Source organism: Populus nigra, chromosome 6 (genome assembly GCF_951802175.1).
Source record: "Populus nigra chromosome 6, ddPopNigr1.1, whole genome shotgun sequence".
Taxonomy (NCBI): domain Eukaryota; kingdom Viridiplantae; phylum Streptophyta; class Magnoliopsida; order Malpighiales; family Salicaceae; genus Populus; species Populus nigra.
The window spans coordinates 5,000,460-5,026,236 of record NC_084857.1 but is presented as its reverse complement, the minus strand read 5'-3'; the positions used below and the strand labels follow the sequence as shown (position 1 = coordinate 5,026,236).

At 35.9% G+C, this 25,777-nt stretch overlaps 3 protein-coding genes and 1 pseudogene across 5 annotated transcripts; all 4 read left to right on the top strand.

Annotated features, from left to right (window-relative positions):
* Positions 1-1,287: 1,287 nt before the first annotated feature.
* LOC133695696 (endoglucanase 12-like) lies at positions 1,288-5,797 on the top strand (annotated as a pseudogene).
* A 3,213-nt stretch (positions 5,798-9,010) lies between these two features.
* Positions 9,011-16,873, top strand: LOC133697050 (type II inositol polyphosphate 5-phosphatase 15-like). Of its 3 annotated transcripts, none has more exons than XM_062119383.1 (11): positions 9,012-9,888; positions 9,986-10,238; positions 11,798-12,605; positions 13,237-13,361; positions 13,785-13,869; positions 14,127-14,292; positions 14,389-14,429; positions 14,535-14,805; positions 15,049-15,160; positions 15,360-15,723; positions 16,219-16,873. In XM_062119383.1, the coding sequence occupies exons 1-11, from the start codon at positions 9,111-9,113 to the stop codon at positions 16,576-16,578; spliced, it is 3,363 nt and encodes a 1,120-aa protein (XP_061975367.1). In that variant the 5' UTR covers positions 9,012-9,110; the 3' UTR covers positions 16,579-16,873. The 3 variants fall into 3 exon arrangements, with proteins under 3 accessions (XP_061975364.1, XP_061975367.1, XP_061975365.1); XM_062119381.1 differs by having other exon boundaries at positions 9,014-9,888; positions 15,037-15,160; XM_062119380.1 differs by having other exon boundaries at positions 9,011-9,888; positions 14,127-14,429; positions 15,037-15,160.
* Positions 16,874-18,703: 1,830 nt separating this feature from the next.
* On the top strand, positions 18,704-20,754 carry LOC133698020 (polygalacturonase-like). Its single transcript, XM_062120878.1, has 4 exons — positions 18,704-19,550; positions 19,657-19,946; positions 20,047-20,275; positions 20,383-20,754. Exons 1-4 carry the CDS (start codon positions 19,095-19,097, stop codon positions 20,599-20,601), a joined length of 1,194 nt encoding a protein of 397 aa, XP_061976862.1. The 5' UTR covers positions 18,704-19,094; the 3' UTR covers positions 20,602-20,754.
* Positions 20,755-23,586: 2,832 nt separating this feature from the next.
* On the top strand, positions 23,587-25,262 carry LOC133697978 (polygalacturonase-like). The gene is made up of 4 exons (XM_062120822.1): positions 23,587-24,139; positions 24,246-24,535; positions 24,636-24,864; positions 24,999-25,262. Exons 1-4 carry the CDS (start codon positions 23,690-23,692, stop codon positions 25,215-25,217), a joined length of 1,188 nt encoding a protein of 395 aa, XP_061976806.1. The 5' UTR covers positions 23,587-23,689; the 3' UTR covers positions 25,218-25,262.
* Positions 25,263-25,777: the final 515 nt, after the last annotated feature.

Genomic DNA, 25,777 nt, shown 5'->3' with positions numbered 1-25,777 from the left:
ACACATCAAAAAAAGCTATGTTTTGGCCCATATAAATGGCATGGCACGCGCACAAGGCATGTATTGTTTTTCCAAATAATAGAGAGAGGACGATGCGTTGTCTACCCTTATTTTTCTAGAAAAATATAACGTAGACAATGCATTGTCTAATTAAGAAAACGACATGTCGTCTGGGCCTGCAGATGATATATCATTTAGATACCTAAAATCTAGCAACCAAATGGTTGTCTGGAAATTAGGGTAATGGGTTTCCAACCTAAAAAAATATTTTTCAACCCCAAAACACTAAGAAAATCTAACGAAATTTTTTTATGATTTCAAACAACCAAAAAATGTATGAAAACAAAAACTCAACTTGAAAATAAAAAACTTTTCAAGGCTAGATATTCTTTCTCATGAAATTTCAGGGTTGAATAATACTTAAGTTAAACTTTTATAATCAAATGAAACCGTTAAATTCAAAATTGACCTTTTCGTGGCTAGAATTAGTATAAAGAAAAACTTTATCTCTCTAACACCATAATCCAAAATTACTTTCTCTCTAATTAGGAATTAAAAAATAAATTAAAAATTTAAACTAAAATTAAACTTTCAACATCTAAAAGACTAAAACAACATAAATTGTATAGCTTGTAAATATGGAGAATCAAAGTTTACTATCCATTTTGAACCCTTTTTTTATTGTTTTATTTTGATCTTTCGCCTTTTAAATTTGTCTTCATCTAATAAATTCGAACTATATAATTGGTCTTCAATTATAATTATCATCCGAAATAAAAATTTGATGAAAAAAAAGAAAAAAAAAGCACAATAAATCCACAATAATGTGTAAATGTGTGAACAAGACTTTCTCTACCGTAGAATGGCCACACCTCTTACTGTTTTCTATAACAATTATAATTATAATATAATAATGCCCAAGAATGAAATGAGAGAGAGAGAGAGAGAGAGAGAGAGAGAATGAAGTTTTTTCTCCCTCAAGAAACTTCTCCTGCAATACATTATCATCAATCATCATTTTTGGAGGCCATTTTCGCCTACTGGTAAGTGACCATCTATAAATATATACCCTCCTCTTCCGATCTCTCCCTGCCCACAAATTAAAACCCTTTCCTTCCTCCTCCTCCTCCTCCAACCATGTTCTATCAAATCCATTAAAATTCTTAATTCCTTTTTGATCACCAAACCTCTCTTTCTCCCTCACCTACATGGCCAGTGAGAACAAAAGAGAGTGATATACAAGAAACAACCCCCCCCCCCACCGGAAAAAGAAAAAAAGAAAAAAAGAAAATGCATTCAGCAAATCACTGGGGAGGATCGTTTGAGATTTACAATGGAGCTGCAGAATCGACAACCGACGACGAGAAGAGTCGTAACATGGAGGGGGACAAGGCAGCCTTGCAACCTCAACGCCATCATCTAGACGAGACACAACAGAGCTGGTTACTGTACCGACAAGAGACCAAGAAAAAAAAGTACGTGGACTTCGGCTGCATAGCTTGTAGCCACAGAGCCTTGAAGTGGACTCTTTATGCATTTGTTTTTGCTGTTCTTGTCATTCTACTCCCTACCGTCCTCGCCAAGACTCTGCCAAAGCACAGGTTGAAGCCTTCTCCTCCTGACAATTACACTCTTGCACTCCACAAGGCTCTCCTCTTCTTCAATGCCCAGAAATGTAAGTCAAGTCAAACGTTCCCACTTTTCTTTTCCCAGAGGTTTAGTTTCGTAGTAAATCATAAAGGGTAATTAATATTTTTGTATTTGCTCGCATGTATAAAATATAATTGTCTCGTGCACGAACAATACAATTCAAGTTCGTTTTTATTATTATTATTATTATTATTTATTTATTTACAAGCCAAAAGAAAGCTAGCAATGAAATTAATGGGCTGGCTTGCATTGCAGGGCTGCCACGCCCACCTCGAAAATAAAAAGATTTTCATAATAAAATGAAATATTTTTAGGGTTAGAGATCATTAGATCCTGAATTAAATAACAAAATATATTCTTCCTAATTAAAAACGGAAAACACATATATTTACATCAAAGAGAAGAGGAAATTAATTAATTAATCTTGTGATCTTACTTCATTATAATTAAACTAAGTGTTGCTTTGGGAATCATCAATTGGTCGTAACTATTAAATACGACACTGTTTATGAACATGGTGCAAACAGTATTTTTAAAAAATTAAATTTTTTTTATTAAAATTTAATATATTTTTTATGTTTTAAATTGTTCTGATATGTTGATGTCAAATTTTTTTTAAAAAAATAAAAAAAAATCATTGATATATATTACGTCATGAAAAATTATTTGAAAAGTAATTCTTAATACACTACCAAACAAACTGATAATAATATTTTAAAAGTTAACATCATAACTTTTTCCATGTATCATTTTTAAAAGCTATAATTTATAATTTTTCAAAAGCTACCATCACAAAAGTCATATGTACAACTTTTCAACCCTAAAACTACAACTCTCTTTCCTTTGTTCCTTTTTTTTAGACATCATATACTTGTCAATGTATTTATTATTTTAAAGAAATTTATTTATTAATTTAATGCTTATAATATCCATTTCATTATCATTTATGAGTTTTTCATTTTATCAGTTCAACAATTTTTTAAAAAATAAATCTAATAGCAATAACATTTAATGTTAGGAACAAACATAAATTCAACATTTTCAAGCCCCCAACCAAACAATTTTCAAATTTGTGTGAAACGGTTGATTCGGAGCCTGTGTCCACCGTATCAGGTAAATAATGACTTTACAAGCCCTTGTGCAGAAAGGTTAACAGCATGCCGTGTGGGCCCTTTGCGTGTAGAATAAACTCGCTGGTTTCCCTTCATTATCGCTAAATTGAAAAAAACACAATCTTATTCTTCTTTTTGGATCCCTTTTTTTCCATGAAAGCCCTTTCGAGAATGTTTGGTGGGTTTTCAATCAATCTGCAGAGTGAATTCCTTTAAATGAGCTGGTGATCTTGAGGCGTCGTCTCACATTCTGTATCAATTGTATAATTTTGGTCGGTTCGAGATGCATACAACTTTTCTTGGACTGCCAGATTTAGCCTGTTAGTATTAGATAGTCATCAAGGCAATGAACCACCTACCAGAAGCATTAAGTGCATCACCTTCCCTTCCAATTCGACCTTTCCCTTGAAACCATAATTAAAGAAAAAAGAGTACTTTTCAGGTAGGGAGGTAGGTACATAGATGGAAGAAACAAGAAATGACTAAGCAAAGGTCCATGTCTTGTCTAGTTGTGTGATGCTGTTTGATTATAGAAATTAATTAATCTAATCTCTTAATATTTTTGAATCGTTTTGATAAATGGCCTGTTCAAACAGTTAGGTTTGTAATTAGGTAGTGGTGGGTTTTATAATTATGTTTTACTACTATAGTTATAGAATTGACAAGCAAGTATTAATTGGGGAGCCATCGACGAATGGGGTGCAGCTGGTAAATTGCCCAAGAACAATGGAATACCATGGAGAGAAGATTCAGGGCTACAAGATGGAAATGGTTCTGATTTTTCTAAATTAGGTCTTGTTGGAGGATATTATGATGCTGGGGATAACACCAAGTTTCATTTTCCCATGGCATTTGCCATGACAATGTTGAGCTGGAGCGTCATTGAATACAGTCAGAAATATGAGGCCATTGGTGAGTACAAGCATACCAGAGATTTAATCAAGTGGGGCACTGATTACTTGCTATTAACCTTCAACTCCAGTGCCAGCAAAATTGACAAAATCTATTGCCAGGTACTAATCTTCAGTCAAAATGAATTTTATGTGCATTTGACTACTGTATTTCCATTTATTAAGACTTGAACAGACATAGCTTATTTTTGTGTTTATTTCCCAGGTTGGTGGATCTCAAAGTGGCTCCAGACAGCCAGATGATCATTACTGCTGGCAGAGACCTGAAGATATGGACTATCCGAGGCCTTCCCGAGTTGTAAATGCAGGCTCTGACCTCGCAGGAGAGATGGCAGCAGCCCTCGCTGCAGCGTCTATAGTATTCCGAGACGACGAGGTCTATTCAAAAAAGCTTGTAAGAGGTGCAGAGACAGTATATGCCTTTGCCAGGGATCTTGGAAAACGGCGACCATATTCTCGTGGGAAACCTTACATTGAACCTTTTTACAACTCCACTGGATACTATGATGAGTTCATTTGGGGCGCTACTTGGTTGTACTATGCCACAGGAAATGTTAACTACATTAGATGGGCAACCGAACCAGGCTTCTCTAAGCACTCCAAGGCACTTTACAGGATTTCTGACTTGAGTGTGCTGAGTTGGGACAACAAGTTACCAGCAGCTATGCTGCTGTTAACAAGGTGCAGGATATTCTTGAATCCAGGATATCCATATGAGGAGATGTTGCATATGTATCACAACAAGACAGAACTTAACATGTGTTCTTATCTCCAACAGTTCAATGTATTCAACTGGACTAAAGGTACAGACATAAGATCTCACTCTTTAATCATGTGTTTTATGTGCTACTGTTTGCTTGAATAGATTATGTGCCAGTAGTTTTAACTTGTTTTTCCTTAATTTTGATTTTTTTCTGACGAGTTTTCAAAAACTTGCAGGGGGGATGATCCAACTGAGCAGTGGAAGGCCACAGCCTCTTCAGTATGTGGCTAATACTGCCTTTTTAGCATCACTCTTTGTCGACTATCTGAATGCCACTAGAGTTCCAGGATTCCAGTGTGGTTCCAAATTTATTCCACTGGATGTCCTTCGGAGCTTCGCCACCTCACAGGTGCCCTTTTCAAGATACTTGCTAATTAAAGCTGATAAATTTTCCCCATTGCCATTTCAACTCCAATAGGCAGTCCTAGGGTAAGAAATTAAGAATTGGTTAAGCCAAGAACTGCTGACCTAAACAGCTGATCAGAGTCATGTACCATAGAAAACAAACTTCGGATTTTCCTTCTTTAATTAGATATGCTGGCCACTTTCAGATTGGTATCCAAAACATTTATTAGTTTTTGGGCAGGGGAATTTCAACTTTCGGAACTCTTATTCAGACGTGAATTATAGTATCAATAATGCTATGCCCCAGCCACAAAATATAGCTACTCTTCATGAAATTGCCTCTTACATTCTTTTATATCCATAGTAGACTAATCTTCCCGTGATTTTTCTCAAAACAGATCAACTACATCCTAGGTGATAACCCCATGAAAATGAGCTATGTGGTGGGGTATGGCGCCAAGTTCCCCAGACATATTCATCACCGTGGGGCATCAATACCCAATGACAAGAGAAGTTATTCATGCACAGGCGGATGGAGGTGGCGTGACAGCCCCAAACCCAATCCTAACAACATTACAGGAGCCATGGTCGGAGGGCCTGATAGGTTTGACCGGTTCCGTGATGTTCGTAAAAATTACAACTTTACCGAGCCAACTTTAGCTGGAAATGCAGGACTAGTTGCTGCGCTTTCATCATTGACAAGCAGTGGTGGAATTGGCATCGACAAAAATAGAATGTTTTCAGCAGTTCCACCACTCTATCCTCCAAGTCCTCCACCTCCTCCAGCTTGGAAGCCTTGAGCTGCTAAATTTTTTTTATCTCCAACAGCTAGAGCTTTGTTTATCATACTCCTGCTCCTAAAGTTTCGTTTTCGAGCTCTAGTTTATACACCATTGTACACTCGATATGTCCATTACTGTGCAACATCTGGATCTTCATGTTACACAGTACACTCTTCAAAACAAACTGTTGCTTTGCTGAACTGTCAATGCAAATGTTTCTGGGAAAGTGATTAAACTGAACTGGCTTAACTTTACAATTGACCACTGATTTGCACTGCAACATAATATGCTAGCTGGTCTGCCTTTCACTTGCTGGTATGAAATCAGTCCACTGCCATTCTTCACCAACAAGATTGGTTCATCATAACCCCCAATTTGTCCAGTGGCTTAAAGTTAAGTATTCTTTGGAAATTCAGATAATCTGGGAAAGCTTTTAACATAATATATAGTAATTGTAGTGTCAAAGGCTAAACAACGCACAGTAGGAACACAATTGCCATGCTCTCTCTCTCTCTCTCTCTCTCTACACAATTGCATGCTCTTCTAGGGTACATGGAATAGCAAACAAACAGAGCCTAAAAGACATAGCCGCGGCATGCTAATTGTATCTCAGGGAATCCGACAGCAGCAGTAATCTCAAAATAACATTGGCATAGAAGGTGTGTGTGATGTCGAGTATATACTATATACAGCAAACAAACAGTATATCAAGCATGAAGATGTAAATAATGTAATTTGCCAGCTGTCTACCCAAAAAAAAACAAAAGAAATGTCAGTTACTTCACAAGTACAATCGTTGGATTATTACCATTTTGCTATGTGGGGAGTTGTTGCCCAGCAAACCTTCAATAATGTGAAGCTCCGTCTGAATATATATATATATATATATATATATATATATATATACACATGATAAAAAATATTACTTTAAAAATTAAGAGCAGACAAAAGCAACCTCTGATCACTATATTTTTATTGACATCAGAGATCATATTTCAACACACGCTTATATATACATTCTAGCTGTCTACCTGGCTACCTCCGCCCATAAGCCGAGCCCCGTCATCTAGTTTTCACCAAAAAAAAGAAAAAAAATTGAAAATTAATTCTATGTTCATATGTATTTTTTTATCCAATACATTAATTCTATGTTCATATGTATTCTATGTTCATATTAAATTAAAACGTTGAGAAATATAAAGAATTGTGAGGATACCTGACCCACTTTCCACCTGATGGGTAAAAACCCGAACCCGACTCGGTATATAATTGAGCGGGTATGGAAGAGTCTAAACCCGAGCCGAAAATCACGGGCTGGGCTCCAGGTTAGATTCAAGATGAAGGGCTCAGTGTTACGCAGTTGTACGGGTGATATGGAAATATTGGGCCTAGTTTAATACGGGGTATTGGGTTTTCCAAGGGAAATATTTAACATGTCTGCACTCATACCTAACTTCACCTACAAATGGGATGGGCGTTGACCAATTAAACATATGGCAAAATAATAATAATTTATTTATGACATTCTTTCAACCTGCATCGCCGTTGTCGTTGCATCATGTTATCGGTTCTCTCTAACCCTATCCCACCTCGACACCATCGCACTCTGTTCCCTTGACCCCGCCTAACTATCAAAGAATGGTAGTTAAGGATATCTTTATTTTTATATTTTAAAAATATTTTTTAAAAAAATATCTTTTATTTTTAGTTTTTTTAATTAATATATTTTTATATTTTTTTGATATATTAATATTAAAAATAATTTTTTAAAAATAAAATAAATATTATTTTAATAAATTTTTGAATGAAAAACACTAAAAACAAAAAAATAATCACCACATTTTCAAATACTTTTTAAGTGCTCCTCAAAATATCAACACAAATGCAAATTGTAATTTCTTGCACCCAGTTAGGTATTGTAATAATAATGATGTTAGAATATAATATAAAATTATTTTAGAAATTTTATCTGATAATTTAAGAATTTTGGTTGAGATGATTTTTTAATATATTATTTTTTAAAATATTTTTATTTAGAAATATATTAAAATATATTTTTTATTTTTTATTTTTTTATATAAACCTATCAAAACACTAAAATAAATAATTTAAAATAAAAAAATATAAAAAATTTTAACTTTTTAAAAATACTTTTAAATCATTAAAACAAACAAACTTTAATACTTATCATCATAACCACGTGGAGTCAAGATTCTACAAATGCCAATCAAAGAGTTGTTTCGTTTGACTCTGATAGGCTCATATAAAGAAAGACACGTAACTTTTTCAATTAAACAACAGAGAAATAGGAAGAGGTCCGTGGACAGTTAGCGTTTTTATATATATAAACAACATTTCTTTCTTCTTCTTCTTCTTTTTTTTTTTTAAAAAGACAAAACCTTTTTGAATAGTTTTCAAAACAAGACATCTTTTTCTACGTCCATAAGGCAGTGCACTGTGGTCAGAAAATATTTTTTAAAAAATTTAAATTTTTTTATTTTAAATTAATATATTTTTAATATTTTCAGATCATTTTAATACACCTATTTCAAAAATATTTTTTAAAAAATAAAAAAATATTATTTTAATATATTTTGTAATGAAAAACATTTAGAAACTATTAGTTTATGTGTTTCAAAAGTATTTTCAAAAAAGTTTGAAATTTTTTTATTTTTTTATTAACTTTAAATTAATATATTTTTAGTGATTTCAAATCATTTTGATGTGCTGATATCAAAAATAATTTTTAAAAAATAAAAAAATTATTGGCACGTATTTTGACATGAAAAGTTATTTGAAATTAATCATAAGAATAACCGTTATCATACCCTCAAACATCCTGTAAATTTTAAAGTGATTAATTAAAATCTTTACCAGTTTTTTTTTAAATTAATTAATTCATATTAAAAAAACAGAGTTGCGTGACTTACAAAAATTTGGAATCTTTTTTAACACCCATAATAAGTTATATCCGGAAGGAAAGTGTTTCATTTAATGTAAATATCTTGGGATTAAATTCGATAATTTAATTAATATTAAAGTCAGCACCTATATATCCATCCATTAAATTTAAAGGGCTAAGATTAAACTAACAATGTAAATCTCTCTTTATATGTGTTTGATAATGACGTGTAGAGTGTTTTTGAAAAAAAAATACTTTCTAATTAGAAAGATATTAAACTTTTTTATTTTATGTTTAATATTAACAAATTAAAACAATAAAAAAATACCATAATTTAAGTTAATTTAACACTAAAAACATAATTTAAAAAACGCTATAAAGATAGAGCAAAAAAACACGAGCACTCCTATATTACTGCTCAGCTTCGAACACCTCGCAAAAACGAAAAGAAAAGGAAAAATATAAAATTCACCACACTGTCAGCTATTCTAACAGTATTGTACCGCGCAGTCGACAGCTGTAAAATTTTCAACCTCTCTATCCGTTATTCTCTCTCTAATGTCTTAAAATCTCAAACCCCAACTTCCTCTCCCTATATTCTCTCTCTCTCTTTTCAGTTACAGGTAGCCAACAACAACAGTAGTTATGGACCCATACGACGACGTTTTCTTCTCCGTTCACTCTCCATCTTCCCAAATCAACAACAACGATGATTCTTCTTCGTCTTCACCTCCGGTCCGAACGCCCAAGATCTTCGACCGTTACGTTTCCTCCTCAATCTCATCACCATCCTCATCCGACTACGAGGACGATTTACAGCCCTCCAACTCCATCTCCTCCTTGGAAGCCTCCACTAAACGCCTCGATTACATGATCCAATTCCTCGACCGCAAACTCTCCAACAACACCACAACCAATACCTCAAACAACGACAGTGTTTCCCACACACACAAAACTCTCGGTTTACCCGAATTCATCGGCAAAGGAGGAGGAGCCGGAATTTTCCGTGTCCCGGTTCGAGCTGCGGTTCACCCAGACCGTCCACCGAGTCTCGAAATTCGGCCACATCCACTGAGAGAATCTCAAATTGGTCGGGTTTTGAGAACGATTGTAACCACCGAGAATCAACTATGGGGTGGGAGAGAAAACGGTGCCGTTCAGGTCTGGGAATTGAAGGAAATGTACGGTGGGAGTGATGAGACGGCGCCGTGCAAGGAGTCTGTGGCTTTGACTTCGGGTTCCGGTGTTATGTGTTTGACTGGTGATGAAGGGAGTCGAGTTGTTTGGAGTGGGCATATAGATGGCAGAATCCGGTGTTGGAAAATGGATCCAGGTCCGGATTCGGATTCAAGTCGGGTCAGGGAGGTCTTGTCTTGGGTCGCACATCGTGGGCCAGTCATGTCCATGATCATCACTTGCTATGGTCAGTTCTCACTGTTTTAAAATTATTGATTAATTTTTTTGTTTTCTTTTTTTTTTGTTGTGTTTGGATTGGATTTTATTTCTGTTTTGGTTTTCAGGGGATTTGTGGTCGGGATCGGAGGGGGGAGTTATAAAGATATGGCCATGGGAAGCGCTGGAAAAGGCCTTTTCATTCACGGCTGAAGAGAGGCACATGGCTGCATTGTTAGTGGAGAGGTCATTTATTGATCTAAGGAACCAAGTGACTGCGAATGGATTCAGCAATGTGCTGAACTCCGATGTTAAACACTTGCTTTCAGATAACTCTACGGCTAAAGTATGGAGTGCTGGGTTCTTGTCGTTTGCATTGTGGTATGTGCTTTTTTGTGGTTATCTGACTCGAGTTTGATGATTGCATTATGCTTTATTCTCTGAACTTTCTCATTGTTCTCATGGTAGTTTAGAAACTTCTCTACAATGGAATGGTTTTTAAAATATACAATATGATTCGAAAATGGTCTTAGAAGGTCTAGTCAAATACACAATGTCTTAAGAGTGAAACATGGCGCGGCACTTATACACCAGCGAAATATAAAATTTGATCTATAGTAGAAAAAAGCGAAAAATACAAAAAATCTGCTATACATCATGGTTCGATCAATGATTATCTTAATATGGACCCTGTTATCCAAAATTATAATGTTAGCTTGAATTTTTCTATTGTTTCTCAAGAGACTTGTGGATCCTCATGGCTTGCGCATTATTTCATGGCCATATCTGCTATCTTGTCCTTGTTATTCATGTTGGCTGAATGCCTTGTGAATTGAGAATGGCCTTGAGAGTAGCCAAATAGAATACAATTTTCTAGGCTTAAAGTATTTTCTTAATATATTTCATATTTCTGTGAGAGGGATATCTCATAATATGAGCAGATTTGATAGCATGTGGTGTAAATTTGTGGAGTTTAAAGCCATTTAAATATGAAGATGGCAGAAAATTAACAATGAAAATCCTTAAGAGAAAACTCACCCTAGAGAATGAACTTGGCAAATCAACCTAGAGAAACCCAAAATGACCCTGTAGTCGGGAAAGCGATCAGAGGAAATATGAGGTATTTCTACCAATGAGAGAACTCAGAGAGTAAAATGACTTTCTCAGTTATCTGTAGAGACAGCTAGTATGAAGGGTTCTTTTTTTCTGTCTTAGCCAGGACCGTGGTCAAGCTACCAATCCAGAACCCTCTTGATCCTGGAAAAATATATTCTCCTTCAATCCTTCTTACTATCTGGTGTGGGGTGTTGCGTTTAGCTATTTGGTTATAGACTATTAACTCACGTGGCTCTCTGTTATCAAACTAGTATTGTTATACCCGTTTCCTGATGTAGGCGTTACATGTCTTCATCAAATTCCCACAAATGATTCTTCAATCTTTTTTTTGAATATAACACTGTCAGTCCTGTGGTGTTTGCATTTTCTTGTGAACAGAAGTGACAAATCAATTTTCTTTAACAACTCAACTAAACTTCAATACCAAATAAGTAACTAGTTGCAGTGATTGCTAGGTGTTGAGAATAGGATACCATGCAAGGGGGAAATGGTGTATTTTCAGTGAAGGCAGCCAAAAAGGCAGAAAGAGAAGAAGCATAACAGATGTATTATTTTGACTATTTTCTCATGATTCTAATTTCTGATTTAGAACAAATTGTGAAATTCTACAACTGCTGGTTTCACCCATTCTCGTTGTGTTTTGGGGATCTTATCTTTTTAGTTACTGTGGTTAGCACAGGCTTTGTTGGATACCGGGAACTGTATCTGTTTCTTTCTGTCCATTTATTTTTGGGCTGGAGGGGGATTAAATATTTTTATTTTCATTATGATTTCATGGATTTTACTAAATAAGGTTAAATTAAGGGGAGCCATCTATTTTACAGGGATGCTCGCACAAGGGAGTTGCTGAAAATGTTTAATATAGACGGTCAGATTGAAAGACTGGACATGTTGTCAGGACAGGACCTTCTCTTTGAAGATGAGATCAAGATGAAAGTTGTTTCTGGTTCAAAGAAAGAGAAAATGCAAACTTCATTTGGTTTCTTTCAGCGTTCACGCAATGCTATAATGGGAGCAGCTGATGCTGTTCGCCGAGTTGCTTCTAAAGGTGGCTTTGGAGATGATAATAGGAGAACTGAAGCGCTGATAATAACAAGAGATGGAATGATTTGGACTGGGTGTGCAAACGGCTCACTTGTGCAATGGGATGGAAATGGCAATCGTTTGCAAGATTTCCAGTATCATTCTGTGGCTGTTCAGTGCTTGTGTACATTTGGTTTGCGAATATGGGTTGGTTATGCAAGTGGTACTGTTCAGGTATTAGATCTTGAGGGTAATCTGCTTGGAGGATGGGTGGCACACAGCAGTCCAGTTATAAAATTGGCTGTTGGAGCCAGCTATGTTTTCACCCTGGCTAATCATGGCGGTATACGCGGATGGAATGTCATGTCTCCAGGACCCCTTGACAATATATTGCGATCAGAGTTAGCTGGAAAAGAATTTTTGTATACAAGGATAGAGAATTTAAAAATATTGACTGGTACATGGAATGTAGCACAAGGAAAAGCTTCACAAGACTCACTTGTGTCCTGGTTAGGTTCTGCTGCTGGGGATGCTGGCATTGTCGTTGTTGGGTTGCAAGAAGTTGAAATGGGTGCTGGTGTGCTTGCAATGTCCGCGGCAAAGGAAACTGTAAGACATATCCATTATTGAACTTGGCAAGTATGTTCTTAAGGGTTTTTTGTTTGCATGGCCCCCAAAAGTTTTTTTTCCACATGCGCCTGAAGGGACTTTCTCTCTCTTAATCAATTCTCTGAAATGACATTGATAACTCAACTAGCTCGCACAAGAAGTTTTTTTAGCTTTTTTTTCTTCTTCAAGATATAGGAAAACAGCTGTTGCAAGTGATATATATAATGATGGTGTTTCTTTCAAGTTGTTTTCACGAGTTGAAGATCTTTGAAAAAGTGAATAATTTTGGTCTAAGCATTAAAACCGGGTGGAAAATATGGAAAGGACATGATGAAATGCATAAGACATGATTTTTCCTGTGAACTCACTCTGGGATAAGACACTGCAGGGTGATACTGTGCTAGGCAGCTGTTACAATGACAATTGTGTGTAATCTTTTTGATATATTGGTTGCAAATGACCTTGTCTAAAAGGAAAAAAAAAAGCAAGGATAATTGGAATGGAAGCAATGCTGCTAAACATCTTGCATCGACATTCTCTTTTATGATTGTGCTTATATTTAATTATCTTTGCTCTTCTTCTCTGTCATTTTTGTTGTTTCATGTTGCTTGGGTTTTCTTTTCAACTGCAGGTTGGACTGGAGGGCAGTTCTGTCGGGCAGTGGTGGCTAGACATGATTGGCAAAACATTGGATGAAGGGTCAACGTTTGAACGTGTTGGTTCAAGGCAGCTAGCAGGCTTGCTGATTGCCATGTGGTCAGTGTCCATGGACTGATAGAAATATGAAACCAGGCTTATAGTTTTAATGACCAATGGATGTCTGTATGGCTGGATAAAATTGAATAATTTTATTGTTTATAAATCATATTCAAGTTAGTTCATCTTGTTAGATTGGCATATCTGCATGTATAAAAAAAATGTTCTTTCTAGAAGACCAGCATTTTAAGATCGGAATGTGAGCCTGTTACAATTTTCTTTTTTATGTTTAGGGTTTTATTTATTGGGGTGCATGCAACGAGGCTGCTTAATTTGGCCCTGAAATGGAATCTTTACAAAAGCTTGGTTTGAAATTTTATGTGATAGTTCTAGCTTAGGCATATGCAACTTTTCTTGTAAATCTCATTTGTCTCAGCCCTTGATGGCTATCTTGGTTCTGATATATGAATAAATGTATGGCAGGGTTAGAAATAGTCTTAAAGCTCATGTGGGGGATGTTGATGCTGCTGCAGTTCCATGTGGCTTTGGACGTGCAATTGGTAACAAGGTACGCCTTCCCATTCTTGGTTTCTACAGACTCTGACCTTGCATTATTTTCACCAGTTGTGTTGCATGTCTTCGCCTGGCCTGCTCACAGTTATTTTTGTGAAGGAAAAAAAATCTTTATTCTTCACTTAATAATTTAAATTCTTGGATTGACGTTGTAACTACCTCACAAATCTATTATTACACTGCTTAGCTGATGGTCAGTGCGTCTTCTCTAACTATTCTTTTTATTGGTGTGAATAAATGTTGATTGTGCAGGGTGCTGTTGGTTTGAGGATTAGGGTATATGATCGGGTAATGTGCTTTGTTAATTGCCACTTTGCAGCACATTTAGAAGCGGTTAATCGACGGAATGCTGATTTTGACCATGTATATCGGACTATGACCTTTGGCCGACCATCTAATGTTTTCGGTGCTGCAGCTGGTACGGTGTCATACCTGTTCTTGTCTTGCTCGATTGCCTGCTATTTAATTTGGCTTGTTTATAGAACTGGCTTGCCATTACTCCTTTCTATTGCAGCTGGCACTTCATCTGCAGCCCAAATGCTTCGCAGTGCAAATGTAAGTTTTGACATCTAGCGATGAGAAGCTATGTTGTCTTTAAATTGCTTTCTATTTGATTCATTTACATTTACCACACATGATTTAGTATAAATGCATGTTCAGGTTATGGGTGCTAACTACTCTCCAGAAGGAATACCCGAGTTATCAGAGGCAGACATGGTTATATTTCTTGGTGATTTTAATTATCGGCTTGATGGTATATCTTATGATGAAGCAAGGGATTTTGTATCTCAGAGATGCTTTGATTGGCTTAGAGAAAAGGACCAACTCCGCATAGAAATGGGAGCTGGAAATGTGTTCCAAGGAATGCGTGAAGCAGTTATTAGATTTCCTCCCACATACAAGTTTGAAAAGCACCAACCTGGTTTAGCAGGTACAGTTACTGTAAAATATGGAAATTGACTTGGGTTATTTAGTTGGGTTTTGGTTGCTAATATCTTTTGGGTGCTTCTTTAAGTATATGATTTTGTGTCCTGTAATATGACCGATGAATCAGATTCATGACTGTACTCTTTATACAACTCCTTACCCCAGGGGGTGTATCTTTTTCCAGCTTTTATGTTGTTATGGATTTTGAACTCTTAACATCTGCAACTGCCGGCAGGGTATGATTCAGGTGAAAAGAAGCGCATCCCTGCCTGGTGTGACAGAGTGCTATATCGTGATAGCCGGTCACCTCATGTATCTGAATGCAGCTTAGACTGTCCTGTTGTCTCTTTGATATCACAGTAAGCTTTCTTAGTAAGGTTTTCTGGCATGTTTAGGGAATAAAGATACATTCGAAAGATAAATTTGCTTCAATTAACTAAGACTCATATTTTGCCTTGACCATGTCTGCATTTGCCTGGTGGATCCACATATGAATATTATCACTTCAGTGAAAAAGTGCACACATGCATGTCTTTAACTCGCTGCCAATCTGGATAGGTATGATGCCTGCATGGATGTGACTGACAGTGATCACAAGCCTGTTCGTTGCGTATTCAGTATTGATATTGCAAAAGTTGATGAGTCAGTGAGGAGACAAGAGTTTGGAGACATTATGAAATCAAATGAGGAAATTAGATGCATAATTGATGAACTATGCAAGATTCCAGAAACCATTGTAAGCACGAACAACATTATCCTTCAAAACCAGGATACAACCATCTTGCGTATCACAAATAAATGTGGGGAAAATTATGCTTTGTTCGAAATTGTTTGTGAAGGCCAGTCAATAATTGATGAAGATGGACAAGCATCAGATCATCATCCAAGAGGTGGTTCCTATGGCTTTCCCCAATGGCTTGAGGTAAGTCCCTACTTCACAGAAAATAAAACTACTAAACCTTAATCATTCCCTTTACCCATTGTTTGGACCATTTGCTGGATATCAGATCATAGTGGTCTTTATCCTAGAAAAAAAATTGTAAGATGTGTAAAAGTATCCAATTCTTTTATCAACGACAACAACAAAGCCATGATCCCAAACTAGTTGGGGTTGGCTGTATGGATGGATCCTTTTGCTCCATTTCCTGCTATCATAAACCAAATCTGCCTATGAGGCTCAAGATATGAGCTTCTTCCTTTTCAACATTGAATTTTAATATATTTTGTGTATATTGGATTGGTTATAAAACGTTGGCAGTGAAAATAGGATGCGGTATGGTAAAGGAAAAAATCCAGTTGCTTGCTCACATAGTGCTAATGACCATTCATTTCCATGTGCTAAGCACACCCTTATACATATTCTAGGTAATTAAGAGTGCCACCTTGTGCATTTCAAGATTTGTGCTATTTGGACCAGGTCACTCCAGCTGCTGGCATAATCAAACCAGACCATATTGCCGAGGTGTCGATTCATCTTGAAGATTTCCCCACCGTGGAGGTTTTTGTTGATGGTGCCCCTCAGAATTCATGGTGTGAAGACACCAGGGACAAGGAAGCTATGTTGGTGGTGAAAGTTCGAGCTAGTTACAACACAAATGAGACCAAAAATCATCGGATTCGCGTGCGTCACTGCTGTTCATCGCAAACAGCACAACTTGGCACAAGACCAAATGGCTCGGGGCAAATCCAAGGAAATCTTCTCCGCCGGGCTGATTACCAACATCTTAGCAGTTCCTATGACATGGTTAATCACCTGCGCAATTTGCACAGTCCATAAATGGAAATCATTTGGATTGGCTGAATGGCAAATCACTGATGAGTTACTATCCCTTCTCCATTTTTTACAATTATCTCCATGTAAATAACACAAGCCCTCGTGCCTTCATTGCTTTTACAAGTTGAGCATTTGCCAATAGTTTTTCATTCGGTTAGACCAATGCCAGGGTTTTTTTTTTGTTTTTTTATGTCATCGGTTTTTGAGGTGAGTTTGAATAGAACTTGTGATTTTTTGGGAATGATTGTCAGTTTATAACTGTACAGAAAAGCGAATACATCAGCAGGGTTTTTTATTCTTTCCATTTCTTTATTCATTTTCTTTCTAAGATATATGTGCTCTCCCGGGTTTCTTTGTTTACATTTTAAAATATTATGTGTTTATTGATTATTGTCAATCATTTCATTTCTCGTCTTTAGTTATTTCTTACAAGATAATATTTTGTAATAATGCCCTGCAAGGCCTGGGACTTGGTTAGCACAAGGCGCTGCCAATGGTGCAGCTATTTTTTACCGGCTCAACAGTAATGGGCTTGGGTTTCACAACGGGGGTTAGCTTCCCTCATCTGTTAGCCTTGTTTCCTGGGAGGAATGGAGGATGGGTGCAATGACTTCGGAGTGAGATTTAAATTCAGTAATGGGTTATGAAAAGAAAAAAAAATCATGAATTCTGTAGTTTAGTTGCAGAGATGACATATCTCTGAACGAACCGGGAAAAATGAATTAATTTCCAACATGCGAAAGCTAATCTAAAATTACCACCTGATTGTAAAACAGAAAAAAGGTTTAGTTTAACATCACTTTTGATAGCTTTTCGTAGACCGACAATATCTTAGAGAGATGCGATTACTTCATTAACTAAATGACTCTTTCATTATAAGTTTCATGCATGTCAATCGAGTTAAACATCCATTCCATTTTATATTTTTTGGGTGTTCGTAAAGACTTTTTTCTGTTGACTTGCATGAAGAGGAAATGCACTAGTAATATGTACTGGGTTTTTTCTTGATTGAGTTCTTTGTATTTCTTAATTGAAAGAGATCAGAATGGAGTCGTTTTTTTTTTTTTAATGAGGTTCAAGCATGATTTATATTCCAGCGGGGAACTATTTTGTTTGACTCTGTGTCCTTTGAATGTTTGCAGAAACCTTGAAATTACTATAAAGATTGATGGCAACCTAGTGGCTCCTCCTGGTGATTATCGCAAACTTGGAGGAGCTAACAGTTGGCGTAGCTTTCACCTGGTTAACGGTGTTTCCATTTTTGGTAACGGGGCTCCTAATGCAAATGGGTCGCCTTTGTGGGATTGCAAAGCCAGAGGCAGGCGGCAATTGTCCTCAAGGAGCTACAGTTCTAAGTTTCAATGCAGTAATATACACAACTCTCTATATACATTGAGTATGTCATATATATATTATGTTGGATGTAAAACATTATAGGCTTACTGACTTTTTTATTCCAATTATGTTGTGCTATTAGGGTAAAAATAAGTGATATGACATATCAAAGCATTTTGAGGAATATTTGCTGCACCTGTCGTCATAAAATACGTACGATTGTAGTTCAAGAAATTCACTCACAGGTTTAAAGTAGCAAGATATACATTTGACCCACTTAAATAAAGGAGCTCAATCATCTCATACCAACGTGGATATGGACAGACAATTGACCGAGTTCAACCAAATGGTTGTTTCTAATTTCTTTTACCTGATCAGAAGCACAGAGAGTTTTAGAGGAAAATGGATGTTGAAAAGCTAATTAATCTGTTAAAAGAAAAGGGGCGTCGGGTTCCATTCAATCTTATTAGTAAACATGCTTCCCCTGCAGAATAAATTAAATATAAAGAGACATAAAGGCTGAATTTCTTGACGATGAAGGCAGTTATATAAACGCGGCGGCGGCTGTGAGAGAATTGAGTAGGTATTAGAAATGGCATATATATATATATATATATATATATATATATATATATATTGTTGGGTTGATGATAACGATGAAAAATAGATTGACTCGTAATTTCATTGAACTCTAAGGAACCGGATGGTGGCGTGGCCAAATGCTCTTCACCTTTAATTTGGACCTCTCTACCTGGCTGCTTTAAACGATTTGAGATTTTCTGGGACCTCTCTCTACCTGGCTACTTTAAAGCAATGCATGAAACAAGACGAGTGTGTCGCCATTTCAGTTCCGCCGCCGTTTTCTTCCATTTTCCATATTTTCACTGCTTCTCGACCTCCCTAGCTACCAAGCTTAAACCCTACACTATACTTCCTCTCTGTAGCTAGCTATCAAATTAAATTAATTTGTAACCTTTCTGTATCTAACTAATTATATTCCATATTTGAGCGTATCTATGTATAAATACCCTTTAAATCTCTCCAAGTTCAACATCAACTAATAAACCCCTACAACTTTCATAACATCTCATTTTTACAACCACTAAATCCATTCAATTGATCAAGATCATCATAACCGTAGGTCTCTAGCTCTCTTTCTGTTTCTTATATATTGAGCAAATAACATGGAAATGTTGATGTTGTGTCTACATTCTATCCTGTTTTTCATTTTCTTGGTCAGCTTAAACAATATTAACATATCATCTGCCGAAACAAGTTATAATGTGCAAACTTATGGTGCCAAACCGAATGGGAAAACAGACTCCACCCAAGCCTTCCTTCATGCATGGACAGCGGCATGTGGCTCTACTGATCCGACTATCATTTACATACCAGAAGGAAGATATCTGCTTGGTTCTGTGGCCTTTAGGGGTGGTAATTGCAAAAGTCCTGATATCACTATAAGGATTGATGGGACCCTGATTGCTCCCGAGGATTATCGCATTCTTGGTCTAGCCAGTAACTGGCTTAGCTTTGAAGGTGTCAGTGGTGTCTCCATTGTTGGGGGGGCTCTTGATGCTAAAGGATCACCCTTGTGGGATTGCAAATCCAAAGGCAGCAATTGCCCTGCTGGAGCTACGGTACTACATTGTTCAAATCACTATAATTCTCAATGAATAATGTCGCATTGTTGGATGTACGTACTAAGATTAGTTGTTTTTATCTTTTTTCGTTGCATGGATGCAGACTTTGAGCTTTGTGAACTCCAACAACATAAAGATTAATGGATTACTGTCACTAAACAGCCAAATGTACCACATTGTGGTAAATGGCTGCCAGAATGTGCAAGTCCAAGGAATCAGAGTGATAGCTGCTGGTGACAGCCCAAACACAGACGGCATTCATGTCCAATTATCAACTGATGTTGTGATCACGAATTCTTCGATTAAAACCGGGGACGATTGTATCTCAATTGGACCCGGGACTAAGAACCTGTGGATCGAAAGGGTCAGATGCGGCCCCGGTCATGGCATCAGGTGAGAAATGATTTAAACCCTGCAATCAGCTTGATTTTCTCGGGTATATGTATTCATTGATGATGAACATGACGGACAATTATGGGATGCTGTTTTTCAGTATCGGAAGCTTAGCCAAGACCGTGGATGAGGCCGGGGTTCAGAATGTGACAGTTAAGAGTACAAGTTTTACTGGCACTACAAATGGGTTTAGAATAAAATCATGGGCCAGGCACAGCACTGGATTTGCTCGAGCAATTCGATTCATTGGAGCCACTATGATTAATGTCCAAAATCCCATTATCATCGATCAAAATTACTGTCCGCACAATTTAAATTGCCCCACTGAGGTTAGAAATTGATAAATGAAAATGTTTTTTTTTTCCTGGCATAATTAAATTTGTGTTTGTATCTTACATTTGAATATCTTATTTTGTACTGCGGCTTGTGGCTATAGGTGTCGGGCATTCAAATAAGTGATGTCATATATCAAGGCATTCGAGGAACATCTGCCACACCAGTTGCTATAAAATTTGATTGTAGCTTCAAATATCCATGCAAAGGTATAACACTGCAGAATGTAAACTTGACCTACTTGAGCAAAGAAGCTCAGTCAACTTGCACCAACGCAATTGGAAAAACATATGGTCAAGTTCAGCCAGATAATTGTTTGTAATTTTTTTTTTACTGAGAAGTATATATTTTCTGTTTGTAATTAACTGTTTATTGGTATTTGTTTGTCGAAGAACAATAATGTTGTTGAGAAGAGAACTATATATTTATTTCATTGTTTCTCCAATATTATCTTTAATTGATTACTATTTGGTTACATGTTTTGAATTCAAACTTTACATATACAAGAAATGATCTCTTAAGATCTCATTAAACTATGATGTAATAAAAAATATTATTAGTTATTTTCAGTTTTGTTTTTTTTTCTAGTCTTTTTGTTTCATATTAGCAATATTTTTTTTCTCCGTATTCTTTTCCTCTATTTCTCTAAGTCTTTTTTTTTTTTTTTATTTTGTTATGTTTTGTCTTTTCCTTGTATATTGTCTTGACTAATGACTTTACAGCCTTTTTAATATACCTTCAATCATTATCCAGAAAAAAAAAAGGTGTAACTTGTTCTTTTGTCTACCATGTAATAAGAATTGTATGCATCTCATCGGTGCTGTTGATCTAGTCCTCCATTTTTAGATTCAGTCCCGGAGAAAAATGTGAACATCCTGGTGCAGTTCAGCCAACGACGAAAATAAATAAATAAATAAATAAAAAGAAACTGTATGCGATTAATTAAGACCAAATTAAGGAAGGGAATTCAAAAATTGAATCTACATATATACGTACTGTATAATGGGCTCCAAGAATATCTATCAACAGTACCCCATTAATTAGAAATCAAAACCTGAAATCTGAAGATTTTGTGTCGTCGTAATCTTAACAAGTAATTAATTCGCAGTTAAAACAATATTAAGGGCTTGATTCGATCGTACTTTCAAAGAAACAACAATTTTAATTTAACGAGCGATCATTTTATTAGATTCACTTCTGCATGCTATTTGATCTTTGGTATGGATATTCCATTAAAAAGAACAAGTGCCTGCCTAACACAGATTAAATTAAAAACCTATGCATAGATAGAACGAGCCAGTCTCGGAATCAATGGGAAACACAGATCAATTATATATATAATCTTCGCAGAGAGGGTGTTTGACATAGTTAGTTTATTTTTATTTTCAGTTTAAAAATATATTAAATTATTGTTATTTTAATTTTTTTATGATTTTCATGCATTAAAATTAAATTTTAAAAAATATTAAAAACAATATTTTAATAAAAAAATATTTTAAAACACAATGCAGAATATATATATATTCAATTTGATTGTCCAAATGGATTGCAATGCCCAAGTCAAAGTCAAAGTAAGAGCAGAAAACGGTATCAATAAGTTATCACATTTACCGAGTACGTACGGACTACGGACTTTGAAAAGGCCCCAGCATGGTGATGACGTAATCCCCATCCTTCCAGGTCAGCACAAATCCACCACCTTTAGGCTTCTAGTTGTAGAGGTTTATGTTTATAATACAACATTTGATCATTTGTATGGTAAAACTGGTTTTGAGCATGTTTAATTTTTTTTTTATTTTTTTTAGTTATGTTACATAACAGAATTTACAACATTAAATCACAATCCGGCAACGTGTATTATTATTAATTATTCTTAACTTGTATATTATTTATTTATTTATTAACGTGGGTGTTCGAGTTAGTTTGCGTACACCTTAACTAATTTCGCGAATCCTAAAATTAACGACTATGTACGCCTTTAGTGGTCCTGAGGTTTATGAAAGTCGAACTGATAATTTCTAGAAAGCAAATTTAGAGACTGAGGAGTTGAAGTTGTATGTTTATGTTCACAATTAATAATTCTACATTTGTTAACTTATATAAATATAAATCCTAATTTTTAATTTTATATATTATTTAAATACTCTATATTTAAGATATTAGTTTGAGTTTTCAATATTTTTAGGGTACGAGCCAATCGGAAACTACTTAACATGTATTATTTGGTTAATTAATTGTTTGGTTTTTAACGGCTCTGTTGTTAGTTTTTTTTTTAAAATAAAAATAATTTTTATATATTTCTCTTGTTTTTAATTAGTTTTGAATTTTAGTAACTAGAAAGTAATATTTTAAATAAAATTTGATCTAGTCAAGATAAAATACATCATAGTTATATTAAAAATAAGAGATAATATAGTCTATTGATGATATTATAATTTGTAATAAATATTGTGGAGTGAGGTCAACAATTTATGGAATGGAAATAACACCATTCTAAATTAAATCATTAATCTTTTTCATGTTGAGGAAAAAGAAGAAGACAACAAATAGTTTTTCAATACAAATGTAAAATGCCGTCTGTCTTTCGCTAGCTTGAAGGAAACGTTTTTATGCTCAAACGTCTAAATTAAAGAAACGGACACAGAAGACAGGATTACTTCACGGCGAAGACAATCGAAACGTGGCGACTGTGAGAAAATTGTAAAGATGGATGCTGCTAATTACGGAATTAAACAGGGCTTGACTTTTTTTAATCATTATCGTTATCATCAATATTTGGATATTGATCATGACAACGATAATGATTAAAAATATACATTGCTTTATAGTTTCATTTACTTCTAAGAAATTCTTCAGGTGGTTTGGTGGCTCATTCATGCTCTCTGGACTGCTGTGCAAGCTGGTCTACTTCAACAATATTACTGGGGAAAAAAAGAGAGGCCTCCTTTGACAATTCAAGCAGTTGCCCAAATATAAAAGTGAAGTTATATAGCCAAATTTGATCTCTTTTTCTTAAATAATCAAGGAGTTGACCAGTAACTAGATCAAAGGAAAAGACCGAGGATTTTTCCATGCATGCAAGATGGCTTGATGATCAGAGTGTACACGCAGTGGATTGAAAGACAAAGCAATACATTTAACAAGAGAAGCAAGAGTTCCGGCGCTGCTTTCTTTCGTTTTCTATTTCTCAGTTCATAACCTCCCTTGAACCCTACACCATTCCTCTGTATCTAAAACTCTTGCGTCTATGTGGTTATTGCATATTTGCATATTTGTCTGTCCCTATAAATACTTCTTAAACTCTCTTCAACTTTCAATATCAACTGCTCGTTACATCCCAACTCATTCATTGCAATAATTCAATCATCACACCACCTCGCTCTCTTTCTGTGCCTTACTGAGTACAGAACATGGCAAAGTTGTTGTGCATTCCATCTCTACTGCTCTTCATTTTCTTGGTCAGCTTAAACATTAACATATCCTCTGCCAAAACAATTTATAATGTATTTACTTATGGTGCCAGACCAAATGGGAAAACAGACTCCACCCAAGCCTTCCTTCATGCATGGACAGCGGCATGTGGCTCTACCAATTCAACTATTATTTACATACCAAAAGGAAGGTATCTGCTTGGTTCTGTGGCCTTTAGGGGTGGTAATTGCAGAAGTCCTGATATCACTATAAGGATTGATGGGACCCTGATTGCTTCCGAGGATTATCGCATTCTTGGTCTAGCCAGAAATTGGCTTAGCTTTGAAAGTGTTAGTGGTGTCTCCATTGTTGGGGGGGCTCTTGATGCTAAGGGATCACCCTTGTGGGATTGCAAATCCAAAGGCAGCAATTGCCCTGCTGGAGCTACGGTACTACATTGCACAAATCACTATAATTCTCAATGAATAATGTCGCATTATTGGATGTACGTACTAAGATTAGTTGTTCTTATCTTTTTTCGTTGCATGGATGCAGACTTTGAGCTTTGTGAACTCCAACAACATAAAGATCAATGGATTACTGTCACTAAACAGCCAAATGTTCCATATTGTGATAAATGGCTGCCAAAATGTGCAAGTCCAAGGAGTCAGAGTGATAGCTGCTGGTGACAGCCCAAACACAGATGGCATTCATGTCCAATTATCAACTGATGTTGTGATCATGAATTCTTCGATTAAAACCGGGGATGATTGTATCTCAATTGGACCCGGGACTAAGAACCTGTGGATCGAAAGGGTCAGATGTGGCCCCGGTCATGGCATCAGGTGAGAAATGATTTAAACCCTGCAATCAACTGGATTTTCTCAGGTATATGTTTTGATAGATGATTAACATGACGGACAATTATGGGATGTTGTTTTTCAGTATCGGAAGCTTAGCCAAGAGCATGGATGAGCCCGGGGTTCTGAATGTGACAGTTAAGAGTACAATTTTTACTGGCACTACAAATGGGTTTAGAATTAAGTCATGGGCCAGACACAGCAATGGTTTTGTTCAAGCAATTCGATTCATTGGAGCCACTATGATTAATGTCCAAAATCCAATCATCATCGATCAAAATTACTGTCCGCACAATTTAAATTGCCCCAATCAGGTTAGAAATTGATAAATAAAAATGTTTTTTTTTCTGGACATAATTAAATTTGTGAATATTGTATCTAAAACACTGGTTTCTTAATTGAACTTACAATTGAATATCTTATTTTGTACTGTGGCTTGTGATCATAGGTATCAGGCATACAAATAAGTGATGTCATTTATCAAGGCATTCGAGGAACATCTGCCACACCAGTTGCTATAAAATTTGATTGTAGCTTCAAATATCCATGCAAAGATATAACACTGCAGAATGTAAACTTGACCTACTTCAACAAAGAAGCTCAGTCAACTTGCACCAACGCAATTGGGAAAATATCTGGTCAAGTTCAACCGGATAATTGTTTGTAATTTTATATATGTATATTTGAGAAGCAAATAAATTGAAATTAATTAGCGCGCGAGCATGAATTATGCAATATTGCAGCTGATAGCTGGGATGTAATGGTCTCTATTTCCAAGGAAGCGAAAATAATAGAAGCCATGCACAGTATCTGGTTAGGAGAATTAAAAATCGAATTTACTGTCCTTACAAGGTTAATACATGGCAAACAGCTGGATAAAAGTCAAAGTAATTGCATGAAAATGTATCGACACGATATCAGGATTATACTGTCCTTACAAGGTTTGAAGGACATAATCCATTTGCTTCATGATACTGTCCTTGAAAATGTATCGACATGATATCAGGATTTATAACGTTCATTTGTGACGGTTTGGAGGACGCAACGGCTGTTACGTGATATTATCATGGCGGTAATGGCTTCTGTATTATTTTAATGAACTTACTATCAGGGGCGTAGCCTTTTACAAGGCTAAAAAGGGCTGTACTTCAGGTAACAAAAAAATAATAATTAATAATCCACTTTCCTTTTATTTTTTACACAGCAAATCTAAACACCACACACTTT